This window comes from Coregonus lavaretus (assembly GCF_964263955.1).
Source record: "Coregonus lavaretus genome assembly, chromosome: 5".
Taxonomy (NCBI): Eukaryota; Metazoa; Chordata; class Actinopteri; order Salmoniformes; family Salmonidae; genus Coregonus; species Coregonus lavaretus.
In genome coordinates, this window is record NC_139992.1 from 65491470 (window position 1) to 65516917 (window position 25448).

The window sequence follows — 25448 nt, forward strand, 5'->3', positions numbered from 1 at the left end:
CTCTCGGTCTGGGGCTCCATGCAAGATCTCACCTCGTGGGGCATCAATGATCATGAGGAAGGTGAGGAATCAGCCCAGAATTACACGGCAGGACCTGGTCAATGACCTGAAGAGAGCTGGGACCACAGTCTCAAAGAAAACCATTAGTAACACACTACGCCGTCATGGATTAAAATCCTGCAGCGCACGCAAGGTCCCCCTGCTCAAGCCAGCGCATGTCCAGGCCCGTCTGAAGTTTGCCAATGACCATCTGGATGATCCAGAGGAGGAATGGGAGAAGATCATGTGGTCTGATGAGACATAAATAGAGCTTTTTGGTCTAAACTCCACTCGCCGTGTTTGGAGGAAGAAGAAGGATGAGTACAACCCCAAGAACACCATCCCAACCGTGAAGCATGGAGGTGGAAACATCATTCTTTGGGGATGCTTTTCTGCAAAGGGGACAGGACGACTGCACCGTATTGAGGGGAGGATGGATGGGGCCATGTATCGCGAGATCTTGGCCAACAACCTCCTTCCCTCAGTAAGAGCATTGAAGATGGGTCGTGGCTGGGTCTTCCAGCATGACAACGACCCTAAACACACAGCCAGGGCAACTAAGGAGTGCCTCCGTAAGAAGCATCTCAAGGTCCTGGAGTGGCCTAGCCAGTCTCCAGACCTGAACCCAATAGAAAATCTTTGGAGGGAGCTGAAAGTCTGTATTGCCCAGCGACAGCCCCGAAACCTGAAGGATCTGGAGAAGGTCTGTATGGAGGAGTGGGCCAAAATCCCTGCTGCAGTGTGTGCAAACCTGGTCAAGACCTACAGGAAACGTATGATCTCTGTAATTGCAATCAAAGGTTTCTGTACCAAATATTAAGTTCTGCTTTTCTGATGTATCGAATACTTATGTCACGCAATAAATGTAAATTCGGGGCGGCAGGTAGCTTAGTGGGTAAGAGCGTTGTGCCAGTAACCGAAAGGTCGCTGGTTCTAATCCCAGAGCCGACTAGGTGAAAAATCTGTCGATGTGCCCTTGAGCAAGGCACTTAACCCTAATTGCTCCTGTAAGTCGCTCTGGATAAGAGCGTCTGCTAAATGACTAAAAATGTAAAACAAATGTAAATTCATTACTTAAAAATCATACAATGTGTTTTTCTGGGTTTTTGTTTTAGATTCCGTGTCTCACAGTTGAAATGTACCTATGATAAAAAAAATTACAGACCTCTACATGCTTTGTAAGTAGGAAAACCTGCAAAATTGGCAGTGTCAAATACTTGTTCTCCCCACTGTAAGTAGAGCATGGCATTTAGCTAACTGGCTAAAACGTTGTTTTACAATTTACATTTTAGTCATTTAGCAGACACTCTTATCCAGAGCGACATACATTTTTCATACTTTTCTCATACTTTTTTACAAAGGCAACTGAAGGTGATTGGACTGTTTGTCATTTTCCTCGAAAACTAATTTCCCTTTCTACACATGGTTCAATGCATGTTAGCCCCCCAGTTGTATACGGAACTACATTCTGTTTACCTTTCATTTATTTTTGCTAATCTACCCAGGAAGACTCACAACACAAGACGTATATGCTGCTCTAATTGGAATAACATTGAGTTGGAATCAATTATGTATATAAACCCTGGATTGCTGTTGCTATGTATTGGCCATTGAGAGGCTTTGACGTCACTGGTCAGACATACATAATTGACACTCCCCAGTAGGAGCAGTCATCCATAGGAATGAATGGGATTCTACAGTATTTCAATTAAATGTTTCAAGGACAAAATTATGTGTATTTAAGTATGTGTATATATATATATATATATATATATATATATATAAAATGTTTAGCTCACATAATATAATTTAAAAGTATGCATTAAGGTAATATAATACATGTAATAGAATGCATGTGGCAAAAAACGAATGTAGAAATTAATAAATGTATTTCTATAGTTTCGAGAATATTTTTTACAATGATGGGGGAGTGCCAAGATGGAGGCACGGTGGCTTCACAACAGTGCCCCCTATCAGTCATCTAGTGTATATATAAATCATTGGTTGGAATGCATCAGCTTATCTAGCCTCATACACATCTTGTGCACGTACATTGAGGGAAAAAAGTATTTGATCCCCTGCTGATTTTGTACGTTTGCCCACTGACAAAGAAATTATCAGTCTATAATTTTAATGGTGGGTTTATTTGAACAGTGAGAGACAGAATAACAACAAAAAAATCCAGAAAAACGTATGTCAAAGATTTTATGAATTGATTTGCATTTTAATGAGGGAAATAAGTATTTGACCCCTCTGCAAAACATGACTTAGTACTTGATGGCAAAAGCCTTGTTGGCAATCACAGAGGTCAGACGTTTCTTGTAGTTGGCCACCAGGTTTGCACACATCTCAGGAGGGATTTTGTTCCACTCCTCTTTGCAGATCTTCTCCAAGTCATTAATGTTTCAAGCCTGACGTTTGGCAACTCAAACCTTCAGCTCCCTCCACAGATTTTCTATGGGATTAAGGTCTGGAGACTGGCTAGGCCACTCCAGGACCTTAATGTGCTTCTTCTTGAGCCACTCCTTTGTTGCCTTGGCCGTGTGTTTTGGGTCATTGTCATGCTGGAATACCCATCCATGACCCATTTTCAATGCCCTGGCTGAGGGAAGGAGGTTCTCACCCAAGATTTCACGGTACATGGCGCCGTCCATCGTCCCTTTGATGCAGTGAAGTTGTCCTGTCCCCTTAGCAGAAAAACACCCCCAAAGCATAATGTTTCCACCTCCATGTTTGACGGTGGGGATGGTGTTCTTGGAGTCATAGGCAGCATTCCTCCTCCTCCAAACACGGCGAGTTAAGTTGATGCCAAAGAGCTCGATTTTGGTCTCATCTGACCACAACACTTTCACCCAGTTCTCCTCTGAATCATTCAGATGTTCATTGGCAAACTTCAGACGGCCCTGTATATGTGCTTTCTTGAGCAGGGGGACCTTGCGGGCGCTGCAGGATTTCAGTCCTTCACGGTGTAGTGTGTTACCAATTGTTTTCTTGGTGACTATGGTCCCAGCTGCCTTGAGATCATTGACAAGATCCTCCCGTGTAGTTCTGGGCTGATTCCTCACCATTCTCATGATCATTGCAACTCCACGAGGTGAGATCTTGCATGGAGCCCCAGGCCGAGGGAGATTGACAGTTATTTTGTGTTTCTTCCATTTGCGAATAATCGCACCAACTGTTGTCACCTTTTCAACAAGCTGCTTGGCGATGGTCTTGTACCATCTTGTCCCTGACATCCTTGGAGAGCTCTTTGGTCTTGGCCATGGTGGAGAGTTTGGAATCTGATTGATTGATTGATTGCTTCTGTGGACAGGTGTCTTTTATACAGGTAACAAGCTGAGATTAGGAGCACTCCCTTTAAGAGTGTGCTCCTAATCTCAGCTCGTTACCTGTATAAAAGACACCTGGGAGCCAGAAAGATTTCTGATTGAGATGGGGTCAAATACTTATTTCCCTCATTAAAATGCAAATCAATTTATAACATTTTTTACATGCGTTTTTCTGGATTTATTTGTTGTTATTCTGTCTCTCACTGTTCAAATAAACCTACCATTAAAATTATAGACTGATCATTTCTTTGTCAGTGGGCAAATGTACAAAATCAGCAGGGGATCAAATACTTTTTCCCTCACTGTAAATACATGCAAATACTGTGACAATCTCTACATTGCATGCCTCATCCCTCGGTTGGAAAGTAAAAATGTACTTGGCCTTTTCTATTGTAAAGGGTTTTTTCTTCTCTACACAAATGTACCTGTCCTTGAGAAGGGCTCTGTTAAAGTGAACGAGGCATACAATATTTGAAAGCCAATGTATCATTGTGCTGTGCAGGATTCTCTGTTGAGATGTTGGAGATCAGCTTTTTAGCTTGTGGTTAAGGTCAACAATGACTTTCCTCACAGTACAGCCCCCGCGAGGCAGTTACTTCACAGATTCAATGTGACAGGACGTTTGTTTGCGCCGAAGCCAAAGACGGGTTAGGGTTACGTGACAGAAATGAGACCTTCAAATAAAATGATATAGTGATTTATTTAGTTTGATTTCACTGCTGATTTGTGAAAGCTACTTCACTTTTCACAGTTTACTATGACTTAATCTATTTCTCAGCAACACTCTTGGTATTGCAGAAGTGATTGAAGGAACTGGGAGATACAACAATTGTTAAGGTTAAGCATTCTCAAATAGGAGAATTGTGGTTTTGTAGCCAGGCCTGTTTTCCCAGCTGTGAGTTGAAGGCCAGCACAGAACAGAACAGAAGAAGACAGGTGTGCTCCCACACTGCAGGTCAGGGACATCCGCAGACAAAAGAGATAAGGTAAATATGGTGGTGGGGGCCTGTTTGAAGTATTAATGAGCTGTAACGCTATGGGCGCTACGCTAGCTGCGGCACGCTAACCGGCCCTTAATGATTGGCTTGCCTTGGATGGACCAACTCTATTTTTCATGAGAAATTTACTTCAACCCCATTACCAAGGCTGTTTTCTAACGGCTGTTTCATGCAGTTATCAGTATCAACCACTTAATTTGAATGGATGGCAGCACGGTTCTCGATGACCTCTGTTCGTCCACTCTAAAGCGGTGAGTATTTAATAAGCACCGTTAATGCAAATCAGCCGTCAGGGGAGATGTTGCCAGATCCAGTCTTACTCGTCTTCTGCCTCAGCCCTCTTTATAGGGGAAATACTGCTGGTAGTTTCTACTAATGGATAGGTTGATGCCCTGTTCCTTTCCCGAGGAGGTTCCTTACCCAATAATCTTCTCCCAAGGGTTATTGGGATGGGGTTTTATATGCCTTTCACACCCCTAGTGTCAACTTCTCTCCCAACTATAGTAGTTTGATCCTTTCCATACAAATGACTCAATGCTGTGTGAGGGCATTAAACATGGCATCACTTTACATTAAGATAAAGGTTAACCTTTACGATAAGTTGTTTTACACTTTACATTAAGATAAAGGTTAACCTTTACGATAAGTTGTTTTACACTTTACATTAAGATAAAGGTTAACCTTTACGATAAGTTGTTTTACACTTTACATTACGTTGCTTTAATCTTTATACATGTGTAACACTGTAATCAATACAGTAACACAATTGTTATTTCATATTATTTTAGGTATTGCTTTGTTATGGCATAGTGAGGGAGTTGAGCGTTTTTTGCTATTACACATTTGGAATAAGGAACCGTCCCTATTCCTTTGGACTGTGTGTCACAGATAGGACTGTCTTCATATGAATAATGTTGTGTTCAGCTGATTACCTCCCACTCCCATTGCAGTTAATCATTTCTCTTTGATTGAAGCCAATGGGATTTATACATGTGCTATCACCAATGAGTGTTCTTACTGGAGAATCCTCAGATGTCTGTGTCAATGGGAGAACTAAGCGACCTCCTGTCTCTGTTTCCTCTCAGTCATTGTGATCGCATCCCAAATGACACCCTATTCCCTTTATAGGGTACTACTTTTGACCAGGGCACATAGGGTACCATTTGGGATGCACCTGATTTAGGATGTATGTGGATGTTGACTGGGAGGGAATATGGCGGCAGGACTGCTAGCTCATAGAACAGAACGAACCGGAGGAGGAGGGGAGTTGTGAGGGCTGGCTGGCAGGGGCACGGCTGTGTGATAAACACCACATGTCATTTTCTCATGGTGTTGTAGAGGGGACATGACACAGCCCTACTGGGCTCTCTGCCCACGGCTGGATGGCAGCTGGATGCTGGATGCTGGCCCTGTTAATACCAGTGATGGAGCATAGCAGGAGATAAACAAGATTGATGTGATGTTGATACTTCACTGTGATCGTATTAATCCCCACACTATATAGTAACACATTCCACAATGAAATGTGCTCATGAGAGAAAGCACACACACACACATGCACACACACACACACACACACACACACACAGTGAAGTGACATAAATATCCCACATATGGAAGTGTGAGTGACTGTAATTGTTGCCGCTGTCATCCACCTTATCTTCCCATCTGCTGTATGTACCTACAAGGATGCCCTATTGATGAATAGGCAGCCAGCTAAGCAAAAGCTAATGCTGTTCTTACCAGTGGTGTGATTGATCATTCAGTTGAGGACAGTGAAGGCAGTTAATCGGCTGCTTTAATCAGTCTAAAATGGAAGAAGCAGCCAAGGTGCTGAGCACGCTCGGTAATTCACTCCAGACAGGGTGCATTGTGGGAGCCATAACACTGCCAATAGTGGGCCAATTGTTATGCTAATGAATTTTTTACATCCTATTTGATTCCAGTCATTTCAATCATCTTGGTATTTCTTGCTGGTCCTCTCCATAAAATCTAGCACATTTCTAATGTTCACATTGAAATGTGATAACCACCTGATATGGTAGAAATTGAAAAGCAACAGCTATGAGTGTGAGGCAGAATGGAATGGAAAAATGATTCAACTGAATTTATTTCCGCTTTTCTGTCTGAAAGAATAAATAACTTTCACTGCAGCCCTGATCACCATTTAATTTCCCTTCTTTATGAACCACCGCGGTGGCATGAGCCATGAATACACGAAGCACTCAGAATTATGTGGAGTGTTATTTCTGTTTTGGCTTTGTTTTGCTGCTGTTTTTGTTTCAGCAAATGAGCCTGTTGTGTTCACTCTCATGGAGAAAATCAGAGCATTCATCTTGTATTCAGCTCTGCCAGGGAGAATCTTCAGTTGACTTTTGTGTTTTGTTTCAGTGTGTGACCACCATTTGACTTCTTCAGAGATTTAACCAACCTACAGAGCCAATGGAAAGGTTGTGATTCTTGAGGGTTTGCAGCTGAATCCATTTGACGTGAAGGAGCATGTTTTGCTCCGTTCCTCTTTAAAGTCGTCTTTCTGTGGGCGTCATCAATCAGAGCGTAATTTATACCCCCACTCTTGTCACAACATGTTACTGATGACATGTTTCAAACTGCTGATGAACCATTTGGATCAGTCTCTCAGTGAGGCTTGAGACTGCATCCCCAATGGAACCCTATTCCATATATAGTAGGGCCGGAACAATACCAGTATCGAGATACTCTTATTGTGGCAAGGAAACAAAACACGAAGTGGGTTTGACTTCTTTAGGAAAACAGCCCTAATGTTGGAAACAAACGATATGTTGTCATCCAGTCACATGTATTTCTTTTCCAAGCTATAGCACACAATATTTGACATACAGCAGGTTCGTGTTTTCATGGGATACTGGTACCGTCACAGCCCTACTATATAGTGCACTACTTTTGACCAGTGCCCTATAGGCCCTGGTCAAAAGTAGTGCACTATAAACAGAATAGGGTGCCATTTGGGATGGAAGCAGGGTGAATGAACAGAACAGGAGGAAGTTCCTCATAGAATGACCACTCATAGTCCTCTGTTTGCACTGTTGCACGATGTAGACATAGATAAAATGCTTGCGCATGAAGTCATCTTCCCCTTGTCCACTTGGAATGGTGAGTCGTTTGGCTGAATGAATTCCATTGGAAGAGGGATATCTGGGTTATAAGTTGTGTGTTGTATGGGCTGCTCTAGGCTGCCCTGGTATGACTGTGTTTCCTGCCTGATTCCTGGCTTATCTTGAGCCAAGCCCATCCCTGTATGCACACGCTCAGATTGGCCGGCCAATCAGGCAGGAAACACAGTCATACCAGGGCAGCCTAGAGCAGCCCATACAACACACAACTTATAACCCAGATATCCCTCTTCCAATGGAATTCATTCAGCCAAAGAGTGAATTAGATGTTACAACATTTGTAGGATATGATTCAAGGAGGTGGGAGGTGGATAGAACATCTATAACATAATCTGAAGGATTCCTCCCTCATTTGAAATCCTTTTCCAGTCATCCTATTGAGTAGGACACTTATGACTCGAGGTCTCAGCGTCTCCACACAGCTAACCTCTAACTTTTATTAAGTCCCACATCACCACGTCAAGAGGTAGGTTTTAATTCTGCCTCTGCACTCTTAGGAAGAAAGTGTTACAAAAGGGTTCTTCGGCTGTCCCCATAGGAGAACCCTTTTTCGATCCAGGTAGAACCCTTTTTGGTTCCAGGTAGAACCCTTTTTGGTTCCAGGTAGAACCCTTTTTGGTTCCAGGTAGAACTCAAAAGGGTTCTACCTGGAACCAAAAATTGTTCTTCAAAGGGTTCTCCTATGGGGACAGCCAAAGAAACCTTTTAGGGGTTACATTGTGTGAATGTGTTTACAGTATTATTACGTTATTGATCTGTGTGCATGTGTGACAGTGTGTGTGTGTCTGTGTGTGTGTATATGTGTGTTTGTGTCTACATACTGCAGATGCGTGGCATGTACGTGTTTGAGACGAGCTCCAACGCAGGCTGGGATTACATTCCTTAGCTTTTGGGGTGTGTCAAACAGAGTAAAGCACTTTCAGCTGTTGAGCCTGTTCAGCTCAACAGAAAGTCAAATGTTTAGGGATCTAATAATAGCCTTTTGAGTTCTGCTGTCAAAGAAAGCATCAGGTATGATGACATGTACACACACATTTGTATTTGTATTTATTAGGGATCCCCATGGCAGCAGCTACTCTTCCTGGGGTCCAAAAAGACTCTGACATGACTCTTTTTGCCATCCTCTTAAATCTTTGATATGAGGTAAATCTCAGAATGCGTAAGTCATTTTACTGAGAGATTTTCAAAGAAAATTGTATGGTACAGAATTGGCTCAGCAGGGTATTTTTGTGCTCTAGGGCCTATGTTGTAAAGTATTTGTGGTGCACTTGAACTTGTTTGTGTATAACACATGCTTTAAAAAACAGATTACTTGAATTACTGGAGTTAATTTAGGCTATCTAAGCATATGTGTTATGTCTGTGTAATAGTTTGGGGCTTTCAGAATATGTCTGACAACTTCTTGGTAAGAAATATGTTGCAGTCTTGCTATAGTCTTGATAAATGCTTTATTTTGGCCCGACATACAATTATAATTCATGTCTGTTTTATTTTTTGGGGTTCTTTATCGGCACTGAAATGTGGTATCAACTTCACTTAGTGAAGTCTGAAAAGGCGACCATAAATATAACTTTTATTTAGCTAAGACGATATGCTATTTGAAAGAGGCAATTAAGCATTGTGGGTCTTTGGGGACAATACTGCGGCTGCCTTGTGCTGTGTAATGGAGGTCTCTTCATATTCCATGCTGGCCTGGCTGGCAGGTCATTGCACATGGCTAAGGCTTATAGCGGGGTTAATTATGGCTTTTGTTTGCTGCCCTCCCGCTGGCTTAAGAAGTCCAGAGGAACGAATGACAGGGGCCAAGAGTTTTAATGGAATGTTAAACTTGGACCAATATAACACGTTAGGCCTCCTGCATAGTGTACTATAAGCTTTAGTTTTTGCCTTGTGGCTGGAGTAGACCTGTACGAGAGTTGCTGGTCCAATTATCACCCTTATGTGATAGCATGTAAAGCAACAAGTGATAACATGAAACTACACGTGTGAAAACATATTAACACGTGATGTTTTCACATTATTTTCACGTGTATTTCACGTGAAATCATGTGACTTTCCATATGTGAAATCATGTGGTTTTTCTGTAAGGGCAGATAGAGAAAGATATTTAACTTATACAGGTGTAGGTTTTCATAGAAGTAAAAACACCTTACCTAATTTAGTACTGAAAGTAAGGGGAGCACCATATTGTGGAAGGCTTCATCCCAATTACTGTGAGTAACTAGCTTGAGGCAGCTCGCAGCTCTATTTGAGCTGTAGATTTCCCAGGCTTTTAGGTTGAAGACGGAGCAATCAACATTTGAACTGCTGCTCTGCTGAGACTTTCTGCCTCTGAAATTCAGGCTGATGTATAATTATATCCGAGTTCTGGTTTTCCCCTCCACGTTTCTTTGTTCAACAAATGTGACCTGGTTAATTTGGGTGTCAATCAGCCTTATGAAGCCTTTTTCTCCACAGTTCTTCTCTTCCCTCTCGTTGACTAACGCTCCAATGTGTATTTTGACCCGATGCGACATTGCATTCAGTCAGGTGACTGGAGGGGTTGTCTACTGTTTGTAGATGGGAAATGAACTAAGAAGGAATATGTCTGTCTGCCACTGTTTGATTTGCTTTCTCTGCTCCCTGGGGTAGATGCCAGGCAGGAGCCACAGCTTCTATTTCGATGGCGTAATAGAAGCTTAGAAGAGTGGCTGGACTATGAGGTCACTGACTGGACTACTAGACCATGTGACCTGATTGACGTTGGTGGGAATTAGGGTGGGGTCAGGCGAAACGGTTTCTTGGCAGAGAAATGATGGATTTTAATAGATTAGGAAAGAGGATTTGGATTTGACTTGTCAAGGCTGCTTGGCCAAGTAGCCAGTTGGTAGCAGGCTAATAGTGTTTACAGATGTTCGTTGTTTTGCTGATTCCTTGACCCTTGGGGCACCTCCAGCTCCAGTTTATATCATGTGCCCAGTAGATGGCGGGAAGAGGTCGGATTAGCCAAGTGTTTTGGCCAGAAGAAATTGATAAACTGTCCAGGGGTCAGTTGTGTGTATGTGTGCGTGCGCTCACATGTGTCCGTCCCTGTGTTTCTGCCTGTCTAATGGGAGGATGTCATCTAGGGAAAGCTCCTTACTCCAGACAGATTTATTTTTGCGATGGTGTGTTTTGACTCACACAGAAGGCGCAATAATCCTCACTAAATATTGTCACTGAGTCCCACTGGAGGTCCTAATAGTCTGTCTGTCTTATTGACCATGTTTGGGTTTGGCCGGGGTAGGCCGTCATTGTAAATAAGAATTTGTTCTTAACTGACTTGCCTAGTTAAATAAAGGTTAAATAAAAAAAAAAAAAAATGGGCTTAGCCAGAGAAAATGACCAAGTTCATAATGACACGGGCCCATCTATTCGTTCTGAGTGACTTAACCTGGTACTCCTTTGGTATTGTCTTGGAGGCATTATCCTAATTACGGTATTTAAAGCCACGCTGATTGCATTTGACTCCATGTGCATTATGGGTACTTGGCAGGCAGCCTCTAGCTGGGCTTTGAAATTACCAGACGCCAAACAACCCTACAGAGACCTGATGCACAGGAGCTTTTTACAAGCCACCAGTTCATTGAGGTGTTTATATTTTTCATCTCGGTTTGAAGGAAAACAACAGAGGTAATCCTGAAGAACCTGCCGGGTCAGCAGCGCTGCTCTAACTACCAGGTAGTAGTAGGAGTAGTGTGCAGCAGAGCTCTGGTATGTAATACGCTCTCTGGAGCCTGATCTCGGAGCAGCCGAGAACCCCGAGCTGAGAGGAGTTAAGTAGTCCTGTACCAGATAGGATGGGGAATTTCAGAGGTAAGCTAAGATACAAATCATCATTTTCCTTTTGCTTTAGGGGAACGCAGATTTGGTTTGCCGAAGCATATTGGTTTTCTTCACTCTACTCAGTGGGCAGTTTTCCAACTTTTCATTTCTTTTCAAGGAAATGTGTCATGAGTCATATTGCATCGCTTCAGTCTTCCTGTGTATCACTCTGAATTTACGGCGTTGGCTTTGGTTGTACTCATCTGTGTATTGGAGGGTTATGCTATGTGTTCTCCGTTAAAAGTAATACTATTAATTTCAAGAGCGCTCCTATATGTACAGTGCATTCGGAAAGTATTCCGACCCCTTCACTTTTTCCACGTGTTTTTAACGTTACAGCCTTATTCTAAAATAGATTAAATAGTTTTTCCCCCGCATCAATCTACACACAATACCCCATAATGACGAAGCGAAAACAGGTTTTTAGACATGTTTGCAAATGTATTACAAATAAAAAACGGAAATATCACATTTACATAAGTATTCAGACCCTTTACTCAGTACTTTGTTGAAGCACCTTTGGCAGCGATGACAGCCTCAAGTCTTCTTGGGTATGACGCTACAAGCTTGGCACACCTGTATTTGGGGTGTTGCTCCCATTCTTCTCTGCAGATCCTCTCAAGCTCTGTCGGGTTGAATGGGGAGTGTCGCTGCACAGCTATCTTCAGGTCTCTCCAGAGATGTTCGATTGGGTTCAAGTCCGGGCTCTGGCTGGGCCACTCAAGGACATTCAGAGACTTGTCCCAAAGCCATTCCTGATGCTGCCACCACCATGCTTCACCGTAGGGAAGGTATTTGCCAGGTGTTGAGCGGTGCCTGGTTTCCTCCAGATGTGACGCTTGGCATTCAGGCCAGAGAATCTTGTTTCTCATGATCTGAGAGTCCTGTAGGTGCTGTCATGTGCCTTTTACTGAGGAGTGGCTTCTGTCTGCCACTCTACCATAAAGGCCTGATTGTCGTGCTGATGGTTGTCCTTCTGGAAGGTTCTCCCATCTCCACAGAGGAACACTGGAGCTCTGTCAGAGTGACCATTGGGTTCTTGGTCACCTCCCTGACCAAGGCCCTTCTCCCCCGATTGCTCAGTTTAGCCAGGCGGCCAGCTCTAGGAAGAGTCTTGGTGGTTCCAAACTTCTTCCATTTAAGAATGATGGAGGCCACTGTGTTCTTGGGGACCTTCAATTCTGCATACATTTTTTGGTACCCTTCCCCAGATTTGTGCCTCTACACATAATCCAGTCTTGGAGCTCTACCGACAATTCATTCGACCTCGTGGCTTGGTTTTAGCTCTGACATGCACTGTCAACTGTGGGACCTTATATAGACAGGTGTGTGCCTTTCCAAATCATGTCCAATCAATTGAATTTACCACAGGTGGACTCCAATCAAGTTGTGGAAACATCTCAAGGATGATCAATGGAAACAGGATGCACCTGAGCTCAATTTCGAGTCTCATAGCAAAGGGTCTGATTACTTATGTAAATAAAGTATTTTTATTTTTAATACATTAGCAAAAAATTTAAAAAACCTGTTTTCACTTTGTCATTATGGGGTATTGTGTGTAGAATAATGAGATTTTTTTTTAAATGTAATCCATTTTAGAATAAGGCTGTAACTTAACAACATGTGGAAGAAGTGAAGGAGTCTGAATACTTTCCGAATGCACTGTACATGAACAAAGGCCATTCCAGATACTTTGTCTATGGTGACAAAAGCAGACTTGTTTTTCTCAGTGACAAGGACATGCTAGCTGAATGGCATTCTCTCTAATCCTTTCCGAGTATAGGGTTTCAACAGAATCCTACTGTGAGCCCTGACTACTCTAGCTGGGTTGGCCACTTCTGCCAGTAAAACCGTCTTGACTCAGGGAGGAGGAGCACACTCAATTTGAAACTGCAACTCTCTAGTTTCCTGTCACTGCTCTGTCATATAAACTAATGACAAGAGACTCTCCTTGAGACAAAAGAGTGTGTAACAACTAGGAAGAAAAGAAAAATCCCCCATGCCACATTACAAAGTATCTGTATGCTTATATCTTGTGAGGTGTTAAGTCCATGACCCTGCTACCAACATGCCTGCTTGTAGTAATATCCCATGTCACGTGATCCGATCAGCTGTCACCATGAAATACTCACGCCTCTGTGTGGTGACAACATCCTAGAATACCACAGGGTCACATATCGTCCGAATGTCTGGGGGACCTCCCACACGTAGCAGGGCTAGCCTGGCTAGTCTTCCCAGGACAGGAGCTTCCTATCCAGGGCCTGTTTGTCTCTACTGTAAACAGCCCAGTGGGCCTCTCTGCTGGCTGGCTGGCTGGCTGGTTGTCAGCCTGTGTTAACTGATTCCTGTACTGGGAGTGCGGTGTGTTGTGGTATGTATGCACCTCCAGTAGTCCCGTATGGCACTTTTGGCATAATACGCCAACAGAACGACTCCACCAATCACCAGCTGACTGCCATAATGAATGAGGCATATTAAAAGCGACAGTTTCGTGGAGGTCTTATTGAGTTATGCTGGGAGGGGTGGTGCTCTGGTTGGTGTAAAGAAGGATATGGTTTAATGACGCTTCCCAGAAGACAATATCTGGGCAGAAATTCACCAGCTTCGGCTCTGGTGCTTAACCACCATGTCTGGCTAAACAGGCTCCTTCAGGTAAATATTAACCATACATTCCCCTGGTGGTTGGCCTGTCAACACTTATAATGAGGCCATAACTATTTGCGCTCAGGCTTTTTTATTTCACGTTATCTCTTCCGTACGCCTGCTGATGTGCGTTTTCCTCTGTGGTGCCGCCACACGCTCTGGGAATTGTGGGCTTTCTTGGAATTGTGGGAAGTCAAATGTCCTTTTTGGACTTCACTTGAAGATGTTGTGTGTTTGTCTGGGTTGTTTTTTAAAAAAAAATTATGAGTTTGACACATATCATCACATACGTTATTTGTTGCCTTAAGGCCATATGGAATTGACTCGCTGACTGTCTATCTTTGGAATGATCCATCTGGCATGTGTGGGTGTGTTTATGTGTGGTTAGCCTACTGTTTTAGTATCTTCAGTGAATATATAGCCAGACTGTGTATTATGTCTGCTTGGTGGGTTCTGTGAATGCATGCGTGGTTGTGTGTCTTATTGTATCTATCTACTGTGCCGATGGTTTTTGGATGATATGGTCGTGTGTAGTGTGTACGCAACTACACACATATGTCCACATGTATGTGTCAGAGGACCATGTTGGGTGACCAGATTGTTTGTGTCCCTACAGGAGGAATGCCAGCTCCTGAGCAGAGCCCAGTGCCGGAGGAGGGGCTTCTGCTGACCATCAGAGAGGGAACCCAACACACCAACAGGAACATGGAGGCTGACAGCACCGCCAACAACATCCTGGCCTCCGTCAAAGAGCAGGTACAGCAATTCGAATAGCCCCTATCTTACTGTATCACTGCACAGAGCAGGTACAGGAACTTCCAAAACATCTATCATACTGTAATCACTTGAGGACAGACTATGTAAAAATAAATGGTACCGTAGATCTGTCTTTATAATATGCCATTTAGCAGACGCTTTTATCCAAAGCTTTTATCCAAAGCGACTTACAGTCAGTGCTTGAGGCGTCACTACAGACCCCCTGGTTCGATTCCAGGCTGTATCACAACCGGCCGTGATTTGGAGTCCCATAGGGCAGTGCACAATTGGCCCAGCGTCGTCTGGGTTTGGCTGGTGTAGGCCTTCATTGTAAATAAGAATTTGTTCTTAACTGACTTGCCTAGTTAAATAAAGGTAAAATAAAATAAATAAATGTATGGACCAAGACCTTAATCGAGCATTTGACCGATTACGCAATACTTTAGTTCTGGGTTAACCGAGATTACTCAAACTGTATCAATGCAAAGAGCAGGTACAGGGACTTCCATAAAATCTCTCAAACTGTATCACTGCCCATAGTGCCCAAAACACCTGTATCATTCCCTGCTACAGAGCAGGGACACAAACCTCTGTAACACCTCTCACACTGTAACATAGCCCAATAGAAGGTACACAAACCTCTGTAACACCTCTCACACTGTAACATAGCCCAATAGAAGGTACACAAACCTCTGTAACACCTCTCACACTGTAACATAGCCCAATAGAAGGTACACAAACCTCTGTAACACCTCTCACACTGTAACATAGCCCAATAGAAGGTACACAAACCTCTGTAACACCTCTCACACTGTAACATAGCCCAATAGAAGGTACACAAACCTCTGTAACACCTCTCACACTGTAACATAGCCCAATAGAAGGTACACAAACCTCTGTAACACCTCTCACACTGTAACATAGCCCAATAGAAGGTACACAAACCTCTGTAACACCTCTCACACTGTAACATAGCCCAATAGAAGGTACACAAACCTCTGTAACACCTCTCACACTGTAACATAGCCCAATAGAAGGTACACAAACCTCTGTAACACCTCTCACACTGTAACATAGCCCAATAGAAGGTACACAAACCTCTGTAACACCTCTCACACTGTAACATAGCCCAATAGAAGGTACACAAACCTCTGTAACACCTCTCACACTGTAACATAGCCCAATAGAAGGTACACAAACCTCTGTAACACCTCTCACACTGTAACATAGCCCAATAGAAGGTACACAAACCTCTGTAACACCTCTCACACTGTAACATAGCCCAATAGAAGGTACACAAACCTCTGTAACACCTCTCACACTGTAACATAGCCCAATAGAAGGTACACAAACCTCTGTAACACCTCTCACACTGTAACACAGCCCAATAGAAGGTACACAAACCTCTGTAACACCTCTCACACTGTAACATAGCCCAATAGAAGGTACACAAATCTTTGTTACACCTCCCATATTATACCACTGCTAAAGAGCAGGTACAGTCATGCGGTACTTTATCTCTGCACTCTTAGACACACCCACCCTGTATCAACAGTGGTACTATCGCGTTTACCTAGTGCGAGCTGGCCCAGATTACTGTAGAAAGTGCCTTATCAAGAGGTTGTAGTTTTTACCATGACATTTTCACTTGACACTTTGCGATGAGAGGCTTTATTTACTTTTTGTGAACACAGCTAAAAAGCTCAGAATGCTTTGTCGTTTGACCATTAACAGTCAGTCCTAGCTAGCAGTAGGTAGGAACCGGTTACTAAGTTGTGTCCAGCGATGCTGCGTGTCCACAATCAAGAGATCCATCTAGTGCAAACAGAGAGATTAGCCATCTGTGTAAGGACACGCTCTGACTCACACTCCTCCCTCTGCTGCTCCCTCGCTCTCTCCCTTCCTCCTTGGCAGCGCTTCACACTCCCATTGTTTACCCAAGTCAACAGGAAGGAGAGTTCCATTGGAGAGCACCTGACGATGTCACTTCCTTCCCCCAGAGTGCTCATCTGCTCTGCCGCTCCTCCTTAGGCTTAGTCAGGACAGTAAGGCAGTAAGTGAGGCAGAGAGAGATAGAGAGCGAAAGAGGGAGAGAGAGAGAGAGGAGAGAAAGAGAGTGACGGAGGGGAAGAGCGAGAGAGAGGAAGAGAGAGTAGCCATAGAGAGTTCGGTACTTTAAAAGGCTGGCTGGAGACATGCCTCGGAGGGAATTCTTGTTTGGGATTTGGGAGAGTGTAAATTAATCCGTCCTCAGTGTTTAAAGGGAGTTGGAGAGAGAGACAGAGGGAGGGAGGGAGGGAAAGAAGGAGGAAACCGGGTACCTCACGGAGGTCACAGTTGTTGCTGGGGTAGTAGTTATTTTCCTGGTTCTGCACGTGTCTTTCCTGTGATTGTGGGGAAGCAGACCTTCGAGGGATCCTGCCTGGTTTAAACATGCTAACCTGTGCCTTATGACGAGTGCTTGCATGGTGAGTCAGTATGCCCCTCCCCCCCCCCCATTTCTGTTAAAACTTATTCTCCATGTACGTCTTCACCCTGCTCTGTCCAATGCCCAAACAAGGACAGGCTGGCCAAGATTTATTTGATTGCGTTCTCTGTTCATTTGGAGTTGTGCCTCCTCCGCTCCTGACTGCTAATGAGCCAGAGAGTGTGTTTGATGTTAATATCAGGGTTTTTGTGCCATCAGACTGGAACTGCTAGTTATTACCGGCGTTGCATCCCAAATGGCACCCTATTTGCTATGTAGTGCACTACTTTTGACCAGAACCAATAGTACACTACATAGGAAATAGGGTGCTATTTGGGACGCTGCCTGAATTTGCTGCTCCCTCTTTAGTCTTTAGTGTTCTCTGACCCACTATCTGTATGACACCTCCATAATGGCTTATTACAGCCACCATTTCAGCTTATTACAGCCCACAATTCTTTACTCTTTCACACTCATCTCACTCAGAGACTTTGGGAGTTAGTTTTATTTCTTCTCTCCTTAAGACCTCAAAAGGTTTTTGAAATTAACTTGACATACTCTCTGGCCATTTCTGAATACACATACTTGCGTCCTAAATAGTAGGCCATTTAAGAATGCGAAAAAAGAAAGTTTAATAGTATGCAACATTAAAAAAATCGAGTATACTTTAAATGTCCGGATGTCATACTATTTTCGTCTTCGACAACAGCTGATCAGATATGGGGATGCGCTTCCAAAATCAACGAATAACGGGAATCAAAGCAATCGCAAATGACGCATTCTCAGCATGCGAAAATACAGTATGGGAATTTTCAAAAATCAATGCCAGGATGTAATACTGGCACCCGGCCCACCACAAGGAGTCGCTAGAGCGCGATGGGACAAGGAAATCCCGGCCGGCCAAACCCTCCCCTAACCTGGACGACGCTGGGCCAATTGTGCACCGCCTCATGGGTCTCCCGGTCACAGCCAGCTGTGACACAGCCTGGGATCGAACCCGGGTCTGTAGTGACGCCTTAGATTGCTTATTGTTCTCTTGGCCTTCATCAGAGCTTTTAAACTAAATACTAAACCATCTTTTGATTTCTGAATGTGTCGGCACCGGGGACTCGGGATGTGGCTGCGATATTGATGTCATGTTAATCAGGCGTTTTGATTTGAACATACAGATTGTTTTAGTTTTATAGGCTAGGCTACCCATTTCATTATTTAATTGATGGATCAAGCCTTAGCAGTCCTTCTGATCACGTTCCCAATGATCAGTGCTTTAGTTTATTATGTTCCTGTCCAGCGGTTCTGAATTTGCGATGCACCTGACTGTCCACGTTTTTCTGTGCAATAGTGTTTTGATTTGAACATTTTGAAAAGTTTGTATGTACTAGGCTATTTGATTTAATTTATATATGTAACAGCACTTTGGTTTCACTAATAAATATGTTGAAATGGAACCAAATGATCTGTTTCTGTCTTCAGTCCTGTTTCAGTAGGATAGATGGGCTATATGGGCTACAGTATAGGTCAAATGTGATAGTCTGCCTATAACCAGCCTGAGTAGGCCTATAACTCCATTCCTATTCTATTCAGAGTTTAGAGAAATTAATCGAATTGGAAATGAGCTATTATCAGGCTGGTTAATGAGATGCATGTCTGTTGAATTTGGAAAAATGTATCCGCACTCGGCCCCGCCCCACTTACTCAGCCAGTCAGGAGCTGCTACAGCGTTGCGGCCGTGGCATACTGCATACTTTTTACGAAATAATAATAATATGCCATTTAGCAGACGCTTTTATCCAAAGCGACTTACAGTCATGCGTGCATACATTTTTGTGTATGGGTGGTCCCGGGGATCGAACCCACTACCTTGGCGTTACAAGCGCCATGCTCTACCAGCTGAGCTACAGAGGACCACAAATGGTATGTGCTAAATTGTATGCGACGATGAGTACATAGGACGCAGTGGCGGTCGATGCCGTTTAAGATGAGGGAGGACAAAAAAATTATAATGAGCGTGGCATTTCTATTACTGCATATTGGATGACTGGCCTTCATATTCCATTCACCCAGTTCAATGTAACATCGATAGGTTTAGGCTACTACATGATACTCAAATGTTCCCTATACCCATCACCTAGCCTATGAATGAAAGTTTACAATGTAGGGGCACACAGGTCGAGAGAAAAATACAGTCAGTAAGTAGTTTATCAGTTACACTGGCGGGCCCAGGTGGCAATAAGTTAGTAAAACCAAAAGCTTACCTTGACTTGGAAGAGTTCCAGTGTTGTGTTGGATAGTCATTGCCAGCTAGCTAACATAGCATCCCTTCGTTTGAGCCGGGTGTTTGAGTAGACTAAACTAGCTAGCTGCATTTGCTTGCTAAGTGAAAGTGAAAGTGAAAAACACTCTCACTCTCTCTCTCTCTCTTTGAGTCATCTACTCACCACATTTTATGCACTGCAGTGCTAACTAGCTGTAGCTTATGCTTTCAGTACTAGATTCATTATCTGATCCTTTGATTAGGTGACAACATGTCAGTTCATGCTGCAAGAGCTCTGATAGGTTGGAGGACGTCCTCTGGAAGTTGTCATAATTACTGTGTAAGTCTATGAAAGGGGGTAAGAATCATGAGCCTCCTAGGTTTTGTATTGAAGTCAATGTACCCAGAGGAGGACGGAAGCTAGCTGTCCTCCGGCTACACCATGGTGCTACCCTACAGAGTGCTTTTGAGGCAACTGTAGACCTTCATTGCAAAACAGTGTGTTTTAATAAATTATTTGGTGACGTGAATATATTTAGGATAGTTTTATCTAAAAATGATAACTTTTTAAATGTTATATTTTTTTTAGGAAATGCACTGAGGAGGGTGGTAATAATAATAATAATAATGTCCTCCCCTTCCTTCTCTGAGGAGCCTCCACTGGTAGTACGCTAGTATGGGCATTCGGACATGGCCTTTCTCTGTCTCTAATATTTATTATCTTGGGTAGAATCTAAGACCTACTTTTTAAAATAAATTTCTTCTGAAGTGGAATGAAGCTGGAGGCTGGAGGAAAGCCACAGAATGGCACTCAGCCAGTCAAAGTCTCCTTTTCTGTGAATTCAGCAATAATCAGAGAACCTGTGTCTTTGAATGCTTTTTCTGCCACATTAGCAAGGTTATCCCCGTGAACTGAGCACTTGAGCGCCATATTGTGGGCTTAAGACAATAACACAGTTCTTATATGAAATTAAACATTAAAACGTATCTCTGCAGACATCTGTGATCACTCTGTTTTAGTTTGACTCAATGAATACGCACAGTGAAATGTGAGCCCTTTTCACAATGCGAAAGCTTAGGCTACCCTTAAGTTAATAAAGGCAACATGGAAAATATGGGAGAATATGTGAGAAGAGAAGAAAAGTGTAGTCCTACTCCCAATCTGATGTGTGGGGGAAAGTTGGCTGATTCAGTGTAATCCTCTACTAGGGATGTTGTTGTACCCTGCAATAATGAAAAGCAGGAAAAGAGGAGGAAGTTGCTTTCATCCAGACCCCTCCTCTCCGGATCGGCCTAGTTTATGACTTAATCACCTCAGCATGGTCTGGCCTGGGTGACACTGGGTGTAACTAAGTCAACAACCAGAGAGGAATTCTTTAAGCTGTAATGTAGCCTAGCCTAGCCGTTTACAACTGGGGCTATTTGAAGCTGCCTAAAGGCGTCAGCATGCTTCAGTTCGGCTGGTGCCTAGCCAAACTCAGCTAGCTGAACTGAACAAGTGTGCTCGCATATTCCCTTAAAAGACCTTCGCTTGAAAAATGAGAAAAAACTGTAATATTAATGCCCATGATTTTGGAATGAGATGTTCGACGAGCAGGTGTCCACATACTTTTGGTCATGTAGTGTAGACAGTACCAGTCAAAAGTTATATATATATATATATATATATATATATATATATATATATATATATATATATATATATATATATATATTTATATATACTACCGTTCAAAAGTTTGGGGTCACTTAGAAATGTCCTTGTTTTCCATGAAAACATACATGAAATTAGTTTGAATAGGAAATATAGCAAAATGATTAGGAAATGTAGTCATTGACAAGGTTAGAAATAATGATTTTTAATTGAAATAATAATTGTGTCCTTCAAACTTTGCTTTCGTCAAATAATCCTCCATTTGCAGCAATTACAGCTTTGCAGACCTTTGGCATTCTAGTGGTCCATTTGTTGAGGTAATCTGAAGAGATTTCACCCCATGCTTCCTGAAGCACCTCCCACAAGTTGGATTGGCTTGATGGGCACTTCTTACGTACCATACGGTCAAGCTGCTCCCACAACAGCTCAATAGGGTTGAGATCCGGTGATCACTCCATTATAGACAGGCCACTCCATTATAGACAGAATACCAGCTGACTGCTTCTTCCCTAAATAGTTGTTGCATAGTTTGGAGCTGTGCTTTGGGTCATTGTCCTGTTGTAGGAGGAAATTGGCTCCAATCAAGCGGCGTCCACAGGGTATGGCATGGCATTGTAAAATGGAGTGATAGCCTCCCTTCTTCAAGATCCTTTTTACCCTGTACAAATCTCCCACTTTACCACCACCAAAGCACCCCCAGACCATCACATTGCCTCCACCATGCTTGACAGATGGCATCAAGCACTCCTCCAGCATCTTTTCATTTGGTCTGCGTCTCACAAATGTTCTTCTTTGTGATCCGAACACCTCCAATTTCGATTAATCTGTCCATAACACTTTTTTCCAATTCTCCTCTGTCCAGTGTCTGTGTTTTTTCCCATCTCAATCGTTTCTTTTTATTGCCCAGTCTGAGATATGGCTTTTTCTTTGCAACTCTGCCTAGAAAGTCAGCATCCCGGAGTCACCTCTTCACTGTTGACGTTGAGACTGGTGTTTTGCGGGTACTATTTCATGAAGCTGCCAGTTGAGAACCTGTGAGAGGCGTCTGTTTCTCAAACTAGACACTCTAATGTATTTGTCCTCTTGCTCAGTTGTGCACCGGGGCCTCCCACTCCTCTTTCTATTCTGGTTAGAGCCAGTTTGCGCTGTTCTGTGAAGGGAGTAGTACACAGCGTTGTACGAGATCTTCAGTTTCTTGGCAATTTCTCGCATGGAATAGCCTTCATTTCTCAGAACAAGAATAGACTGACAAGTTTCAGAAGAAAGTTATTTGTTTCTGGCCATTTTGAGCCTGTAATCGAACCCACAATTGCTGATGCTCCAGATACTCAACTAGTCTCAAGAAGGCCAGTTTTATTGCTTCTTTAATCAGCACAACAGTTTTCAGCTGTACTAACATAATTGCAAAAGGTTTTCTAATGATCAATTAGCCTTTTAAAATGATAAACTTGGATTAGCAAACACAACGTGCCATTGGAACATGCTGATAATGGGCCTCTGTACGCCTATGTAGATATTCCATTAAAAATCAGCCGTTTCCAGCGAAAACAAGGACATTTCTAAGTGACCCCAAACTTTTGAACGTGTGTGTGTGTGTGTGTAGTGTAAAGATACAGATTTAGATTAAAATCTATATTTCGACACCACATACCCCCCTCTGAGTGGTACAGTGTAAAGACAACAGCTCTCCCACACCACATGTCCCTGCAATAATTATCTTAATACCAGTAGACAGCATTTCTGCTCTGTTAGCCAAATTGAAAATGAAAGGCTTTTAAAATATCCACACATGTAAGTCATTGCATTAATCAAGTGTTCAACGCTATGTGCAATGTGATTTAGATGAGAAGCTCCTTTATAGTTTGAATTGCTATCCTTATTGTGTTTGTATATATACTATGGTATTTACAGTATGCTAATAGCTGTACTAACACATGAAGCAGGAATGTGGTTTCGGCCACACCACATCCAGGACTAGTGTAAATAGAAAAGTTGCAAATTTGATGTTGAAGAGAGATAGATATCACTAGACATATTTTTTAAATCCACCCTAAGGGTTGTGGTGCCATTCACAGCAGACAAGGAGACAGTTTAGCTGAGTATGCATTATAATGCCCCCTCCCTCCCGTGCTAATTAATATGAGGGAAAGGCAGGTCTGCTAATGAGCTCTCCATTGATCACCATGTACGGCTGCATGCTTCCTGTAGGGTCTACCGAGGGAGGGGGAACTCTAGCCAAGGAGGCCACCGAAATGTGTCAGCTCGCGTTTCATCCTCTGGGTCCTTATGTTCACACACATCTTCAATGGTCCTGCCATGTGCTTATTTTTAGTCATCCTCCTTGCTCCTCACAGGGTAGCGGCTGCCTGTCGGCAAGGCGAGGGGGGAGAGGGCGGAAGGCACATTAGGTGGTGCACCTGATTACATCGCTTGTACCTCTCTGTCAGCTCATGCCGAATGTGAGATGTACGGCTGGCTGCTTCTCACAGCCCGAGACGTGGGATTATTGACTCAACCCTTAAAATGTCACAGCTCCCTCGAAGAAGTCTCCCATTTTCTAAACAAATGGCACAGAGTGGGGAGTGCTCAAAATGTGACGCCCTCTTTAAGCAATGAAAAGCAAACCGAACAATAGCCCTCTTGAGATAGCAATGCAAAGCTCCATCCTCCATTCTGGTAGACAGCTCCAAGTGACCTCTGTAGGGACCTGTGTTTCTTGGAGTTGGAGAAGTAAAATAAATACAATCATTTGGCCGTTGACTAAAAGGCAGGGTTTGTCTTTTTGTAGAATTTCTACATCTGCTGCTCTGAAAAAGCAGGAGTTAGGTTCAAATTGCCATGATGGCAGAAGCGGTTCCACCACTGCGGGTGAACGAAGGCCTCTAATTACAATCGACTGATGATTTTCTCCACAAGCGAGCTACCTCTGACCTTCTCTCCGCATTCTTATTTTCTCACCTGCTGCTGTGACACAGGCAAGGAGAAATCTGAAAGCATTCCCGCCTCGATTATAGCCATAAAAATGGAAGCCCATCTTGGAGCACTTATCCAATGGGACTGGAGAGCGAGAGAGGGAGGGATAGACGGATAGAGAGAACAGAGCAGTGGCTGCAGCCTGTGGGCTGTTTCGCTGTGCTGTTCAGCAGGAGCATGATGTCACTGCAGAGGCTGACTGACTGGCAGAACGGAGGGCAGATAATCTGCTGCCAATGTGACATGATGGTAGAGAGACAGGGTGGAGCGGTGTGCACTGGGCCGACCCTGGCACACAGGTCTGTCTATCTGTCTGTTTAAACCCAGCCCAGGGACAACCCTCTCCTTTCCTCCATATCTCCATCGCACTCATCATCATCAGTGTCATCAGTAGCACTGATAGCGTAGCAGTGTGGTCGTGTTCTCTTGTGTGTCCATGTAAATAGCCAGTTTTTTGTATTATTTTTGTATTTTACGTATATATTTCCCTATCACACTTTTCATCCTTCTACTAAATATACTTTCCTGCAACCCGCCTCACTCAATGCGGAACGGATTCTATTATTTACTAACCTTTATCTAGAATCTCCAGTTGAAACTAGCCAGCCAGCTAACTAGCTAACTAGCTACTTGCTATTAGCCACCGTTAGCGGTTTTCACCCAGAACATCAGATTTTCTGCCGGAATAACTGAATCACTGGACCATAACACCGGATCTAGCTAGCCGCAACCGAATGGATGTCGAATGGATGTTGCTGTAGGCTAATCACCACTGCCCCCGTAGCACCAGTTAGCCTTGAGCAAGCCCCGGCTATCTACCTCTCTGTCTACCGGACGGGAGTAGCCAGCTAACTAGCTACTTGCCATTAGCCACCGTTAGCGGCTTTTCTCCATTGTCCGTGGCCTGCACTACCTACCAGCTCTAGCCTGGACTATTATCGGCCAGTCTGCACTGTCTGCACAGTGAGTTATCGACCCAGAACCTATCGGATTTTCTGCCGGAATCACTGAATCACTGGACCTTTAACACTGGATAATCGCAACTAGCTAGCTGCAACCAAATGAACGTTGTTGTTGGCTAATCAGCCTTGAGCTAGCCTTGAGTCAGGCACGTCTCCCGGCTATCTACCTCTCTGTCAACCGGACGGGACCTCCTAGAGTCGACACCGAGCCCTGCCGATCCATCACGACTGGTCTGCCGACGTAATCGTCTGTGGTTTCAACAGGCTTCCCGTTGCGACATCCACGAAGATCCATCTGCTAGCCCTGGCCCGCTAGCACACGCAAACTACAACCGTGCTTCCTGCTCGCTGTGCTGAAGCACCAATTTGAACTGCTCT

At 43.6% G+C, this 25448-nt stretch overlaps 1 protein-coding gene across 3 annotated transcripts in view; it reads left to right on the forward strand.

Moving 5' to 3' along the window:
- The window catches only part of LOC311129793 (plakophilin-4-like), a 129588-nt gene that overhangs the window by 12100 nt on the left and 92040 nt on the right, over positions 1–25448 (forward strand). For 2 of the 3 annotated variants that reach the window (XM_084162241.1, XM_084162239.1), the window contains exon 2: positions 14621–14760. In XM_084162241.1, the coding sequence (XP_084018367.1) occupies positions 14621–14760 (140 nt within the window). Of the gene's footprint in view, positions 1–11216; positions 11353–14620; positions 14761–25448 lie in introns of those variants that run through there. The other variant, XM_084162240.1, reaches the window with a different exon arrangement.